The 14,859-nt window shown below is 32.6% G+C and overlaps 2 protein-coding genes across 2 annotated transcripts; one reads left to right on the top strand and one right to left on the bottom strand.

The window, feature by feature from the left end:
• The first annotated feature begins 5,761 nt into the window (after nucleotides 1-5,761).
• LOC112796132 (polygalacturonase) lies at nucleotides 5,762-9,373 on the top strand. The gene is made up of 4 exons (XM_025838455.3): nucleotides 5,762-6,572; nucleotides 7,308-7,597; nucleotides 8,381-8,609; nucleotides 8,694-9,373. Exons 1-4 carry the CDS (start codon nucleotides 6,117-6,119, stop codon nucleotides 8,910-8,912), a joined length of 1,194 nt encoding a protein of 397 aa, XP_025694240.1. The 5' UTR covers nucleotides 5,762-6,116; the 3' UTR covers nucleotides 8,913-9,373.
• A 1,531-nt stretch (nucleotides 9,374-10,904) lies between these two features.
• On the bottom strand, nucleotides 10,905-12,616 carry LOC112796133 (xylulose 5-phosphate/phosphate translocator, chloroplastic). The gene has a single exon (XM_029297763.2). The coding sequence runs from the start codon at nucleotides 12,341-12,343 to the stop codon at nucleotides 11,045-11,047; it is 1,299 nt and encodes a 432-aa protein (XP_029153596.1). The 5' UTR covers nucleotides 12,344-12,616; the 3' UTR covers nucleotides 10,905-11,044.
• Between the last annotated feature and the right edge of the window lie 2,243 nt (nucleotides 12,617-14,859).

Here is a 14,859-nt window from a genome sequence, read left to right on the forward strand (position 1 = left end):
CAGGGCTTTGGTGGTCTTTCAGCCCTGTTCTTGCCTTTATTTTTTGAAAGATGAAAATAAATTATCATTAGGGCGAAGAGGCAGCCGTTAATTGCCTTCTTCTTTTTCTTCTTGTAGTCTTCGATGCCCTTGGCCATGAAGGTCAAAACATGCCCCCCCAGTTTCGCTCTGAGATGCCGTCCATCTGAAAAATTGGGGCCAGGTGCACAGGCGATATTTTGTTTATCGTTGTTGGCAGAAGGAACGCCATCTGTATATAGAGGATGAATATCCTCTTGAACATCAGGCGTTCCTGTTCGTTGCCAACGCCGATTTCCATCATTTTATCGGTAAGATTTTTGAGGGTCTTACCCTGGAATCTTCTAAAAATTATTTTGTCATCATCAGAAAGATCCTTATAGATGAATTTGTCATGAAATAGTTCTCCTACAAAAAGGAAAACAACAAAGTATCCAAGCCGGTTCAAATACACCCAAGCATCAACTTAATATACACCCAAGCATCAAGTTAATATACACCTATAATTTTGAGCTAGTTACCTGTTGCATTGATGCCAAGCGCATGACCTATTTTTTTTGGTGTTATTTGGAAAGAACCATATCCTGTTTTCAGTTTGTTCTCCCCAATTTTGAAGTTGTTTGCCAGCTGCCTTAACAGTTGGTGATCCACTCTTAGTGGTGGGATGTGCATCAACCCACCGAATCCGAGATATCGGACAATTGCCTTCTTTTCCTTAGTCATGTTTCTGAACTTATCACTGAGGAGATGTGTGGCACACTTAAGGTCTTTTGTCTGCTTTCTTGCTGCCATTTTATCTGAAATGAAAAAAGATACACTAATATATATCAGTCAGATACACCCATTAATAACAGTAAGATACACCCATATATATGAGTCAGATACACCCATTGATAACAGTGAGATACACCCATTGATAACAGTAACATACACCCATATATATGAGTCAGATACACCCATTGATAACAGTGAGATGCATGCATGTCTATCAGTCAGGTATCACTCAAACGTGCTTCAATATCAAGCAACAACACAAGGTCAGATAAGAGTAACATACATCCATATATATGAGTCAGATACACCCATATATATGAGTCAGATACACCCATTGATAACAGTGAGATACATGCATGTATATCAGTCAGGTATCACTCAAACGTGCTTCAATATCAAGCAACAACACAAGGTCAGAAAACAGTAACATACACCCATATATATGAGTCAGATACACCTATTGATAACAGTGAGATACATGCATGTATATCAGTAAGGTATCACTCAAACATGCTTCAATATCAAGCAACAACACAAGGTCAAGCAATATACACCCCTCCAATCTACTGAATATACCCCCAAGAATCAGTTACCAGAAGATCTAGAACAACAAGAGAACGTAGAACAACAACGTAGAAGAACAGTGTAACAAAGAAGCAAGAATAACAGTAAACCCTAGAACTACAACGAAGAAGAAAAGTAAAATGTAGTTCGTAATGGAACGTACCTTGAGTATTGTTGCTTTGTTTTCGCTGGGGATTCTTGATGGAGATTTTGATGTTGTGTTGATGGAGGTTTCGAAGGTTAGCGACGAGTTCTATATTTTGATTTTCGATTTTCGCTCGAAAATGGAAGCGTTGCTTTGTCTTCGAATTTCTTTGGGAAGTGGAAGAAGTGGGAGAGTCTGCCATTACTCGTAGGCTACGTAACCGTTTGAATGGCGAGCGCGTGGATGTTACGCTCCATTCATTCCCTCTTCATGCGCGTGAGTTGTATTTGGGCTGGGCCAACTTGTAAACTTGTAAGCTTGTATGTGTAGCAGGCCCGAAAATTTAATTGCTCTGATACCACATGTAAACTTAATTTAAGCGGAAGCATTAATTAGGATCTTAAAAGTTGTAATTTTCATACCTGAATTGGTCGTCATAGTAAGTTTTGTTTATGGTAAAATTGGACTTTAAGATTGATTTCTCTCCCTTTTTCTTTCTTTTAGACATTCATCAGAATGACAGTTTTCAATATTTTCAGTAAGTAGTAACGGTAAAAAAAAACATCGTGTGTATAGAAGTAGAGAGAGGACCATCTTTATATGGGTTATTAGCTATAAATCTAATGTGTCCATCAAACATTAGCATTAACAGATGAGATTAAGTCATTAATAATTTATAAATAATTACAATTAAGCCACAACAGAAGTTTAAATTACAATAAACTTTCAACAATTTGAACAACCTATTGTCCAATCTGGTATTACTATTCTCAGGTAAGGCATGGCAATTGTGGTCTTGTTGAATTAGTAGAAGTGCAGCGGCAACTTGTTGCTTGAACACTAGTCATGGATGGTGGTGCTATTTTTGTTGGGTACATACGTCTCAAAGAGTTCAACGCATTGGCCAGAAAAGATTTAGTCATTGGCCAGAGTTACTTTTTATACATCCTTGCAAAATTAGAAGATTTAATTGGCTTTTTGGATATTTATTTCTGTGTAAATAGATATTTTTTTAATAGAATTTCGGGTGTTTTATTTTTTGAATTATCGGATCTTTTGCACAAATTTTGGAATGTTTCTTTTGAGTTGCTCATCATCATGAACAAGAAGCATATTCTTTTCATCAACCATGATGTTGTTAGTGCATATATATCTTGAAATTTTTATCTGTAGAAAATTTAATTATATCATTTGTTGAATGATCATGTAAACATAATTATATTCTTAAGTTTTAGTTGACTAATCTTTGTTATGACTTTTTTCTGAAGATGGATACTGATGTAATTGGATTTAGATGTATATAAAATTTGACTTGTAAATTTTTCTAGATATCATATGTACCATTTGTTCATCAACAAATAGAGAAATTTCTAAAACAAGTCATCTCAATTGTGCTTTCACAGATATTGAAGAATTGAATAATTATGAGAAGGCCTAAAACAAAGTTTTATTCTTGTGATTTCAATCAGACCAAAATTCACCTCTAGTGTGATTCATATTATCAATGGTCTTGCATGGTTATGAAGTAGCTTTTTAGTACAGTAAATTAATGAAGAGAAAGAATCAAAAGAATATTTTACTTTTCAAAGTAATTTTTTTAATTTTAAACAAAAATTTTAACAATGAAAAGAATATTTTACTTCCCAAAGTAATTTTTTACAACCAGTATATAGCAAATGGTATTCCAAAAGAATGAATTTAATGGATGAAATCAAATTCTTTATTTAAAGAATTATTTATATATATTAAAATATAAAATATATATTAAAAATAAAATAATGCATACATTTATATTCAAATATAAATTGAGTGAATTTTTTTATACATATAATATTTTTATATTTGCATATATTTTATTTAGTAATATTTAATTTGCATGCGATATTTGTGTACGGTGCCATGTCCCACAGTAGTCGTGTTACAAGCAAATAAAGAATCTGATCTCTCTAGCATGATATTGTAGGTTCCATCTCATTCTTTCCATTTTGTCTGCTCTCCGACCAATTTGTAATTTATTTTTTCTCCTCATCAATACTAACATATATATAAAGCCAAAATGCAATAACTTTATTTGCTCCATCGTTTTCTTTTCAATTAATTTTAGTGATTCCCTCTAATTTTGTACCACCCTCAATAATTTCCTCTTAATTATTTGGGCCTTTAATTAATTGCTTTGCTTGACCTAATTATGTGCTACAAATATGTATAGGGATGGCAAAACTCTCCGAGACGCGGGGATTCCTGCGGAGACTGTCCCGAATGGGGATCCGACTGTGGAGAATTTTTTTCGTGGGGATGAGGACGGGGGACAAAATTTCTCCGAGGCAGATGCGGGGACCCGAGCGGGGATCCCCACCCCATCCCCGCTAATTCCCGAAGTTCATAAATTTACTGAATTGTGCTTAATAGTTTATTTTTCATATATGTTTTTTAGTCATTTCACACATACACACATATATATAGAAACTCAAAACTCCTAATCCTCATTTGCATAACTCTTCTTCAATTCAGAAATATCTAACGTTGTCCATACTCCAGCCAACCTCTCTGCAGCCACCCTCTCGCTGTTCTCCCTTCTCACCGCATCGTCACACCTCACCGTGCCATGATCCTCACCGCATCGTGCTCTCTATTTGCGGCATTCCTTTCCGTAACTTTGTCGTTGTGTCCATTCTCCTCTCCGTTGCCGCGTCTCCCACCTTGTCCACTTCTCTATCCTCTGGCTTGCCATTGCGTCTCCCCATTGTGTCATTTCGAAAGAAGTCACCATCTTGTTGTTTAGACTTTTTGTATAAAATCTTGTTATTTTTGTATAGAATGGATACTTTCACCTCTATTCATATGAAAAATTAATAATTAGTTAGAACTATCAGATAGATGGGGAATTGGGTCCCCGCGGAGAATGGAGCCCTGTGGGGAATAAAGATGAGGAACAATATTCTCCCACGGCGGGGAATGAGGGCGGGAACGGGGAGTAAATCTGGGGGTGGGGATGGGGAGCAGGGAGGCATCCCCCGCCCCCGCTCTCGCCCCATTGACATCCCTAAATATGTAGTTGATCAAATCCATGCATTTATCTGAAGATGTTAGTGTACTACATTACATAATTGACCCTAGATTGTTCATTACATTTATACCCTTAGTAATTAACTTTAATTATATACTGTGCGACCATATGATAAGTGTATATATACTTATTTATACTAATACGATTACTTATGGATCCATATATAGGTCCTAACTATATATATCTATGTAATGAATGTGTAGGGCGCATGTGACTAATTAAATCAAAGTTAACCAATTTTGACGAGCAAGAAAAAAGCAATTAAGTGACGTTTATTGTGAAATGGAGCACGCAAAGCTCACTTCCGTAAACACACCAACATGCTCATAACTCCACTCTTCGCCGCGCCTTTTTCTTTGCCACTTAACCGTTTTTTTCTTTCTTCTAAAAATATAATTTATATACTAATTTTAGTTACTAATAATTTAATTTATTTTTAATATTAATATATATATATATATATTATACTAATAACTAATTTTAATAGTTAATTTTAGTATATACATAATATAAATTTTTTTGGATATGATTTAGCCAAATTAAATATTTTTCAGTCAAATTGATCGGATATGAATATAATACTGTCAATATTTGAATTTTTATACAAAAATAATCAAACCACTAATCCAAAAAATTTAAATTAACAAGTGAAAGCAATATAAATAGTTATGACTAATAATTACTATGTTCTAAAATTATTCGTTCAAAAAATTTAAATTAATAGATGAAAATATCATAAATAGTTATATTTTTAATAAAGATAATTTTAGATATTTTTATACGAAGTTCATTGTATATATGGCTGCGTTTGTTTATAGAATTGAGACAGGGACACAGACACACAAAATCATGTTTGACAGAGGAGATATGAACAGAGACAATAATGTGTTCAGAGACATTGAATTAGTGTATTTTGTATTCATCCTAACAGTAAGGACACGGAGACAATAACAAGGACACAACTTATTTTTTATTTTTTTTTATTATTCTTGTTAATTTTTCATAATTATATTTTTTATTATTATATTTTTTATCTCAAATTTTTTTAATGAAAAAAATAAAAAAATTAAATTTTCATAATTTGTTATAGTTTATCACCAAATAGAATACAAGAATACAAAATTTTGTGTCTCTACCCATTAATATTTTATCCTATTCTCAGTGTCTTGTGTCCTGTTCTCAGAAACAAAAGCATGGATGAATAAACAACTTTTTTTTTTCTTTAATTGTGTACCAAAATTGATGAAGAAATTTGAAAGAGAGAAAAAAAAACAGGGATATGATATAGCTTGTATTGTACAAGTAAGTACAAAATTCTTAGCTTTAAATACCGTCAGAAACCGTTCCATGCCCCACGACTCCACCCTCCATCACCACTCCTACTATATCTCTCAATTTTCTGCTTACCATTAATTCACATTCACATACACATAAACACATTCTCTTCTTTTAATTAATTTTTGTTCTCATTATCTCTCAACACACACACTACTACACTACATCCTTTTCAATTCATTAATTCTACTATTATTCATCACGTTTTCCGAAATGGCAAAACAACTCCCTCATACTCTTCTTCTCCGCCATGCATTGTTTTGCTCCTTATTCTTCACACAAATCTTAGCCAAATCAACAACCTACAATGTGGTCGACTTTGGAGCCGACCCAACCGGCCTCAAGGACTCCACACTGGCCTTCCTAGGTGCGTGGAGCAATGCGTGCGGGTCCTGGCGACCCGCATGCATCCAAGTACCTCCAGGGCAGTTCCTGCTTGGAACTGCCACGAGGTTCGGAGGGCCATGCAACAACAAGGTAATCTCCATAAGCATGGGAGGGGCGACGTTGGTGGGTCCCTCTGACTACAGGGCCATCGGAGAAGCACTGCATTGGTTGACTTTTGACCAGGTCAGCGGCGTTAGGATTCACGGTGGCGTTCTTGATGCCCGTGGCGGTTCCTTGTGGGCTTGCAAGAGTTCTGGCCAACCTTGCCCAATTGGAGCCATAGTAAGTTCCATCAACATTATTATTGAAATTTGAATGAAAATGGAATAGTAAGTGATGGGTTACGGGAATGAGGGGCATTACTGTCTTTTCAGCTAAATCCAGGTGAAAAGAGAGATGATGAAACCGTTTTGTAACCGTTCACTCTCTCTGTTGAAGCAAAATTGGCAAGTGTCCGAGGTAGACACTCAATAAGGTTTTCATACGATGTTGTTGGTCCACAAAATAGTGTATCATTGTATATTATCATGCTAGGAGACTAATTAACGGATTTTTAGCTAACATATAACTAATGACTATTTTTTTATTGACTTTCTTTCATAAATTAAAAATAAACTTTGATTAATTAATGTTTTATGCATATTAATTATTTAAGAATGAAAAATTTTGCCATATAGCATTCCTATGTTATATAGAGTAGTATTTTTGTGTGGATCCTGTTTGCCAGATTTACGGCTTCAAAACTCATCACTCCCATGCACCTTTCATTCTTTATCGCCACCATTCCCACCACATGACAAAATAAATAATAAAAAATTAAACTCAGGTTTATTCAATTTATATACTATCTTCCTAATAATTTTCTTAGCGAATTCGGAAAAAATATTGAATATTTAAAAATTTAATAAAGAATACTGATATCACTCGTATTTTGATAAGGTTTTTAAAAAAATTATGTATAATAAAATAATTATTATCCTGATTTAAAATTAAGTGAATGATTATTTGTGGAAGCAGACACTTGGAATCACAAATTCCAACAACGTTGTTGTTACGGGGTTGACCTCAATTAACAGTCAACTGTTTCACATGATCATCAGTGGATGCAACAACGTCAAAGTGCACGGAGTGAAGATCATGGCCCCCGGAAACAGCCCCAACACCGACGGCATCCACGTCCAGTTCTCCTCTGACATCACCATTCTCAACCCAAGAATCCGGACCGGCGACGACTGTGTCTCCGTCGGCCCCGGCACCAAAAATTTGTGGGTTGAGGATATTGCATGTGGACCTGGCCATGGAATTAGGTTTATTTCTCAATTTAATGCATTTGTTTTATTTTGTTTGAATTCAGCGAATGATTTCTGTTGGTTAACATTAAAGTAATTTTATAGTATCAGATGATAAAAAAATTTCAAAATTATCAAAGTAAGTAATAATTTAGTATAATTTATAAGGGAGAAATATTATTATTTCTAGATATAGTATTGTATGTCATTCTTTGCTTTTGTATTTTTTTAAGATTATTCTCTAATATAAGTGACATTATGAGATAATCTTAAACTGTTTTACATAAAAACTAGAAACTAAAATTATTACTTCTATTTTGATAATATCACATTATTAAAAATGGAAGTGTCACTGTCTTAATAACAAATAGCTATTAGGGTGGTATAAAAAATAAACTTAAGAAATAAATAAACTTCTAATTTTTTAATTCAAATACACATATGTTTTTATTAATTGAAATATAAAAATATTTTTGACTTTCTAAAATATGAAATATTTAAGTTTCTCCTTTTAAAATATACAAGAACAAATCGATCTTCAAAATTTAGATTTCTCGCATTTTAAAAATGAGGGATATTTTTGTAATTTTAATTAATCGAAAATTTATTTATCTTTGAGATAAAAAGTTAGAACCTATTTATGGTTGAGTTTAATTTGGATGAACTGATAAGATAATATAAAGCGTGTAATTATGTAATTGGATGCACTGTAAAACTACTTACATCAAAATTAAATTCTTTCTCGTTTACTCTAAATTTTATTTGATGAATTATTATTATGAATGTTTTTGTGGGGTGCAGCATAGGAAGCTTAGGATGGGGCATGAACGAAGATGGTGTGACCAATGTGACGGTTAGAACGGCAACATTCTCAAAGACTATGAACGGTTTTAGGATAAAATCTTGGGGGAGACCCAGCAATGGGTTTGTGAATAATGTACATTTTGAGCATGCATTTATGTCTGATGTTCAAAACCCCATTGTCATTGACCAGCATTACTGCCCTTATTACACTGGCTGCCCTCAAATGGTAATCACTCTCATTCTATCTCCTTATTCATTCCTAGGGACACTTTTGTCTTATTGCCTTCAGTGTATGTAATTCTTATTGTAGGCCTCTGGAATCAGGATCAGCGATATTTCGTATAAGGACATACATGGAACATCTGCAACACAGGTTGCTGTGAAATTTGATTGTAGTTTGAAGCATCCATGCAGACGGTTAAGGTTGGAGGATGTGAACCTAACCTACAAGAACCAAGTTCCTCAAGCATCTTGTAGAAATGCCGGTGGAACTGCATTTGGTACAGTTCAACCCGAGAGTTGCTTTTAGGGTAATTAGTTTCGTGTACATACGATTTATCATGAGATATTGCGTTTGGTTTGCGTTTTTATTTATTGTTTACATTTTTAGTGTTTTCTATTTTTAAGATTTTGTGAAAAAAAAAGAAGAGAAAACAATGAAAATAATACAATTATATATTCTGTTTTCATATGTTTTTTCTCTTTTCACAAAATTTTATAAATAAAAAATATTAATGATAGCAACAAAAATAAAATACAAACCGAATGCATAGTTAATGATTTTTTTTGTTTTTGTATTTTTGGTCAACATTTTTCTTGTAACTTCATTTTGTGTAAGTGTGTGTTTGGTTGAACAACTTTATAGTCTTTTGATGAGTTTATATATACTGGAGTTTTGTTGGTGGGTGAGAAAAGGTAACTTGTTTGAGAGTATGATATTTGTAATTTATATGGTGAATTGGTGATTATTACTACTAGGTTTTTGTGTTTTGTGGATGTGGTTTTTTATTTTTCTTCTTTTCCTTGCCAATCATTTGTGTTTCGGTACTTTGTTATTGATTATAGAAGTTACAATGAATTTCTAACTAGTTATATAATGTATATCTACTGAATTATATGCCATTATTGGAGGGTTATAGGGAGAGAATGACAAAAAAGTAAAAAATTAATAATTCATTTTATCAATATAATTAGTTGCTTCAAATTATAGATTTGAATTTGAAATAAATTAGAATGTACTTTTAATATAAATAGAATTCTTTTTTAATTTTGAAAGTTTTTCAAACACACTCTTTGTGAGGGATAATAATTAAAACAATTTTTTTATTTGTAGGCAAATTTGAAAGAATTGTGTTGAGATATAGTGAATTAATCACTAATGGGGGAATTTGGAGTGGTAAAAAAAGAGAGGAGAAAAGGTCTCCATTTTTTTCTTTTCTTTTCTTTTTCCCAAATAATATAGCTCACACTCTTTCACTTTCAATGCATGTGGTGGTTGATTCCTTTTACTTAGCTACATGGAAATTATACTTAAGAGTATGAGACATGGCAAATGTGTAATTAGTAATTACAAATACTTGAAATCACAACCTCAAATAATAATCTCAAGAGATTACTCATTATTTTAAGAATTTTAGCCAAACTAGTATCTATCTATCTATCTATCTATCTATTAGAATTTGAACTCTAAATTAGGGTATCTGAAACCACAAATTTATATACTTAATTAGTTGGAAGATATAAGGGATTGAAAATGACATGAATACATTGTGTTTATAGATATTTTGCAAACATGATGTGTATTTGAACCAATAACAATAACTTGGAATAAGGTCATAGCCAATGATACTTTTCTACTTCCTATTAGCATCAGCATACTACAAAAGGAAGAAAAGATAGTTAATTTAGCATTATTTTAATTCATATTATAGAAAATACCCCCTTGTTTATTGGGTGTTCACTATTACATTTTACAAATTACAAGGGCATAAGATTTTCACTATTGAGCATAATATCACATAAAATTTCAAGAGAGGTCAGTGTATGATTTTGTTAACGAAGAGACAAATCAAAATGTAAAAGCTTAGTTTAAAATTCTAGAGCAATATTATTATGAAAACAATAAATCCAATTGGACCTGTTTGGCTGAAGGAATCTCTAGTTTGAGAATTTTGAAATTAACAAAGAACCTTAGTTCACTTCTGATGATCAACAATATAATCAAGAGAGTAGTAGTAAATTACTTGAAAGCCATGGCAACATAAAGCAGCAAAAGCATTGCAATTTGAAAATCAAAATGCTCTTCTAGTGAACAATTATGATATGCACTTATGCAGTTACTGCAGATAGCAGTGAATCGAATCAACTTGAAACTCAGCATACAAGTAACATTGAGACTAATGAATATATGATGGTCAATTCTTATATCTTCCTAACCTATTTTATGTGAACCAAGCAAGAAGAAACTATACTCATGAAAACAAATTAAAATCAAGAAAAAAGTGCTTCAAAACCATAGCAGTAGCTCAAAAGAAAGCAGAAATTGAAGATCTTAATTAATGTCAAAAATCAAATGGTCTAACTGAAGATATTCAAATAATCCAAGCAGATTTCTCCCCTCTAACAACATTTCACCTTTTTTCCCCACTTCTTTTTCTTACTCTAACTACTCTTTTCACCTTCAATTTTCTTTGGTTTCTTCGCAGTTGCCTGCGAATACAGGAAAGTTCCGAGAATGGCAATGGCGGATCCTAGGCCATTAAGTGGTCTAACCGGATTCCTGAACACCAAAACCGACGACACGATCACCACCACTCTCTTCATTGTGTTCCCAACTGAAAAAGTTAAAGGACTAATCTCATCCAAGGCTTGGTAAGATGATTGGTTATAGAGATGGTAGAACACACCAGAAAGCAAAACCCAAATATAAAATGTGGATGGTTTTCCAATAGCTTCAATTGCCTTATAATACCCCGGAATCCATTGAGACCCTTCAATGAAAACAGCCACAGGAAACAAATAAAACAATGAAACTATAGTAATCCAACCATATAAGTTCAATCCATCAACCTCCTTGAAATTCTGCAAACTTCTCTTAGAATATATATTCCTCAACACAAATCCAACATTGCTAATTAAGGCACCCCACAATCCTTGCAAGTTGAAAGACACTTCAGTTACTGCAGCTAGAGAACAACCAAGAACAATAGGTAGAATTGAGAGCCAAACCTGAATAGGGAACCTATCACCAAGAACAGAACAGAATATGACAGAGAAAACAGGTTCTGCTGATTTGATTACATGAGTGAATGAAACAGCAACCTTAGAGAATGAGACACAAGCTGAGATGTGGCCTATTGTGTGGAACAAAGCAGGTCCAAGAAGTGCAAAGATGAAAGGCTTTGAGATTTTTGGACATGGCTGGAGCTTTAAGGCCCATAGAGTTAGCATCCAAATTGAACCAACAAATAGCTGGAATGAAGCTAGAAGCCATGGAAATGGGAAAATGTTCAAGGCCTTCTTGTTGTAAATGTTGAAGATGATGTTTTGGAAGTACCATAGACCAAAAACAAGTGCAAGCTTTAGGGTCTTTGATTTGGGGGCTACACTTTCTTCTCCTCCTTCAGGATTGGCACCAGAAGAAGCTGCTTTCACAACTTGGTTAATGGGTTTTGCTTTGGACTCAAAAGGGTGTGTGAGGAACCTGTTGAAAGTTCCTAACTTCGTAATTGAATCTTGGATCTGAGATGTGGGCATGAAAGAAAGCTTGGAACTTTGGTGACCTTGTTCATGGAGCTGGGAAGTGGTGGTGGTTCTGAGGCAGGGTAGGTTCTTGTGGCTTTGAACCTTGCTGAGGAGATTTGACCTGAAAATGGTGGATGCATTTATGGAAGAATTGTGATTGTGTTTGGTGAAAGTGACACTGGAAGATGAAGGTGAAACTACATTCAAAGACAACATTTTTTGTGTGGCTGTTCCTTCTTCCCTTTTTCACAAGGTAGAAGAAGAAGTGACTGAAAAGAATAAGAGAATGGAGAGAAAAAAAAAAAAAAAAAAAAAAAAAAAAAAAAAAAAAAAAAAAAAAAACTGATTCTGGAAAGGTGAAGAAACAAAAAGGTAGAAGCTTTGGAAGTTTAAAATTGGAGTTTTGGAAAGTTGAGATTCCAGCAGCTACAGGGATTGAAGTCCTGCTAACTGCTGAGAGCATACACCGAACTGTGGTCTGTGTAGCATGTACCTAAAACCTAGTACAGTTTGGAGACTTAGAGAGTTAGAGGTACAATTTTGTCCCTACAAGTCTACAACTCTTTTGTTTTATTTTATTTTTTCAATTTGAAAAATTATGTAATTTGGTCCATAAATCCACAAGTTTAATGTTTTTTAGAAGTTATTATTTGAAAATTAATCTGAATTAAATAATTGTTCATTTGTTTGTACAAATAAGTTCAACATTATTTGTTTTCCCCAGACACATTCAACATTAATTGATTTTCTATTAATTTATCAATTTATTTTTGTTAATCTTGCTAAAGTAGGCAAATAATTAAGCCAAAAACTACAAGATATTCAATTGAAATAATTACATTTAAAATCCAGATATACTTAATAATCCAATTCTAAATTAATAAAATGGAAAACTCCATTTTTGAACATTGCAAATATGAAGAAATAATTATTTATAATACGCTAGTTGAACAATAAGCACTTTTTAATTTTGTTATGGAGATTAGAATGGGATAGGACCTAATATGGAGAGCAAGCGTGCTTTACCTACTTGTGGTGTCAGCGATGAGAAATTGGACGGTGCAAGTTGTTCCTGACTAATCGGACGGTCCGAGTTCCTCGTGACAAAACGGACAGTCCGAGTTCTTCCTCCCCAGCCACGTATCGCATACGTGTTACTCCCCACAAACGGTGTCCCTTTAACCCAACACACCCCCTTCATTGCATACATACCCACCCAGAATCCATTCCTTCTTTTTCTTCCTCCTTGAACGCGGTCTGCTTCATCTACTTCACTAAAAAAAATTAAAATGTCAAAGAAACAAAAATTTAAAAATGTTAATCGTCTTGAATTTCACATTGTAAAATATCTCAATCATTCTGATTATGTAAGTTTATTTGTTAAATTTTATTTATATTTTAGAATTATAATTATTATTTTTAGAAATTTAATTATAATTATTGTTGTTAGAACTGAAGAAGATATATGTGACTTAATTATTATTTTTATTGATAGAAATTTAGAAATATATGTTTAAATAAAGTGTAAATATAGTTGATTCTTGTTTAAAATTTTTTGTAATATAATAGATTAGTAATAAAAAATACTTTTTTTAGAATTTTTTGCAATAATATTAGAAGTTATAATTAAGTAGTTAGCTGTTATAATTTAGTTTAGAAATTTAGGAATATATGTTTAAATAATAGTTAGAAATATCTATATTTAAATGTAGTTAATTCGTGTTTAGATTTTATTGTAATATAATAGATTAGTAATAAAAAAATACTTGTTTAGAATTTTTTGTAATAATATTAGAAATTATAATTAAGTAGTTAACTGTTATAATTAATTTTAGAAATTTAGGAATATATGTTTAAATCATAGTTAGAAATATGTGTGTTTAAATGTAATTAATTTTTGTTTATAATTTTTCCCAATATAATATATTAGTATTAAAAATGACTTGTTTAGAATTTTTTGTAATAATTTTAGAAATTATAATTGATTAGTTAACTATTATAATTAATTTTAGAAATTATAATGTTATAAAGTATAGTAATTTTTCGTAAGAATAGATCAACTAAATTGGTGTATAATTTTTTGGAATAATGATAATTTCGATTAATAATTAGGATCTGTAAAATATAATGTCTTTGTATTTTCGGTAATAATTATTTGTTTATTGTTAGCCTTTTAATTGACAGAAATATATTATTGTAGTTGAGGTTTTAATATTATTACCGTGGAACATTATTAGTTAGATCGAAATTGGAAGTATCTATTAGTTCTTATTATTTGTAGTAAGTTAGAAATGAGTTCTAGGAATATTAATTAAATTTAGAAGTTAAAATATTATTACTTAGTAAATTGGATTCAGTAAAATTATTTGTTTTAATTAGATTTTTTAAAATTATTTATGATAGTTGTGAAATTTCAATTAATATTTGCTATCCTTTTGTAGAGTTCACGGATGTTGATATGTGATCACCCTGTCCCTCTGGATCGGTACAATGAGAGGGTGGAAGAACATTTACGATCTACTGGTTTTTACCATGTGGCCCAAATTGGAGTAGTCCAATGTCAGAAAGTACTGATAAATGCTCTAGTCGAAATGTGGCACCCAGACACACATACCTTTCACCTTCCGGTTGGTGAATGTGCCGTGACACTGGAAGACGTGGCTATGATTCTCGGTCTTCCGACAGACGGTCTTCTAGTCACAGGGATGACTCTGAGTAGTTTTGAAGCCTTA

The sequence above is a fragment of the Arachis hypogaea genome, chromosome 4, assembly GCF_003086295.3.
Source record: "Arachis hypogaea cultivar Tifrunner chromosome 4, arahy.Tifrunner.gnm2.J5K5, whole genome shotgun sequence".
In the NCBI taxonomy this organism is placed as follows: Eukaryota; Viridiplantae; Streptophyta; class Magnoliopsida; order Fabales; family Fabaceae; genus Arachis; species Arachis hypogaea.

Excerpts from the sequence above, each read along its gene's own strand:
- LOC112796132 (XM_025838455.3), top strand. The coding sequence starts at position 6,117 with ATGGCAAAACAACTCCCTCATACTCTTCTTCTCCGCCATGCATTGTTT. Across the intron at positions 6,573-7,307 it reads CTTGCCCAATTGGAGCCATA|ACACTTGGAATCACAAATTC; the intron begins GTAAGTTCCATC and ends TTGTGGAAGCAG. Across the intron at positions 7,598-8,380 it reads GGACCTGGCCATGGAATTAG|CATAGGAAGCTTAGGATGGG; the intron begins GTTTATTTCTCA and ends TGTGGGGTGCAG.
- LOC112796133 (XM_029297763.2), bottom strand. The coding sequence starts at position 12,343 with ATGTTGTCTTTGAATGTAGTTTCACCTTCATCTTCCAGTGTCACTTTC.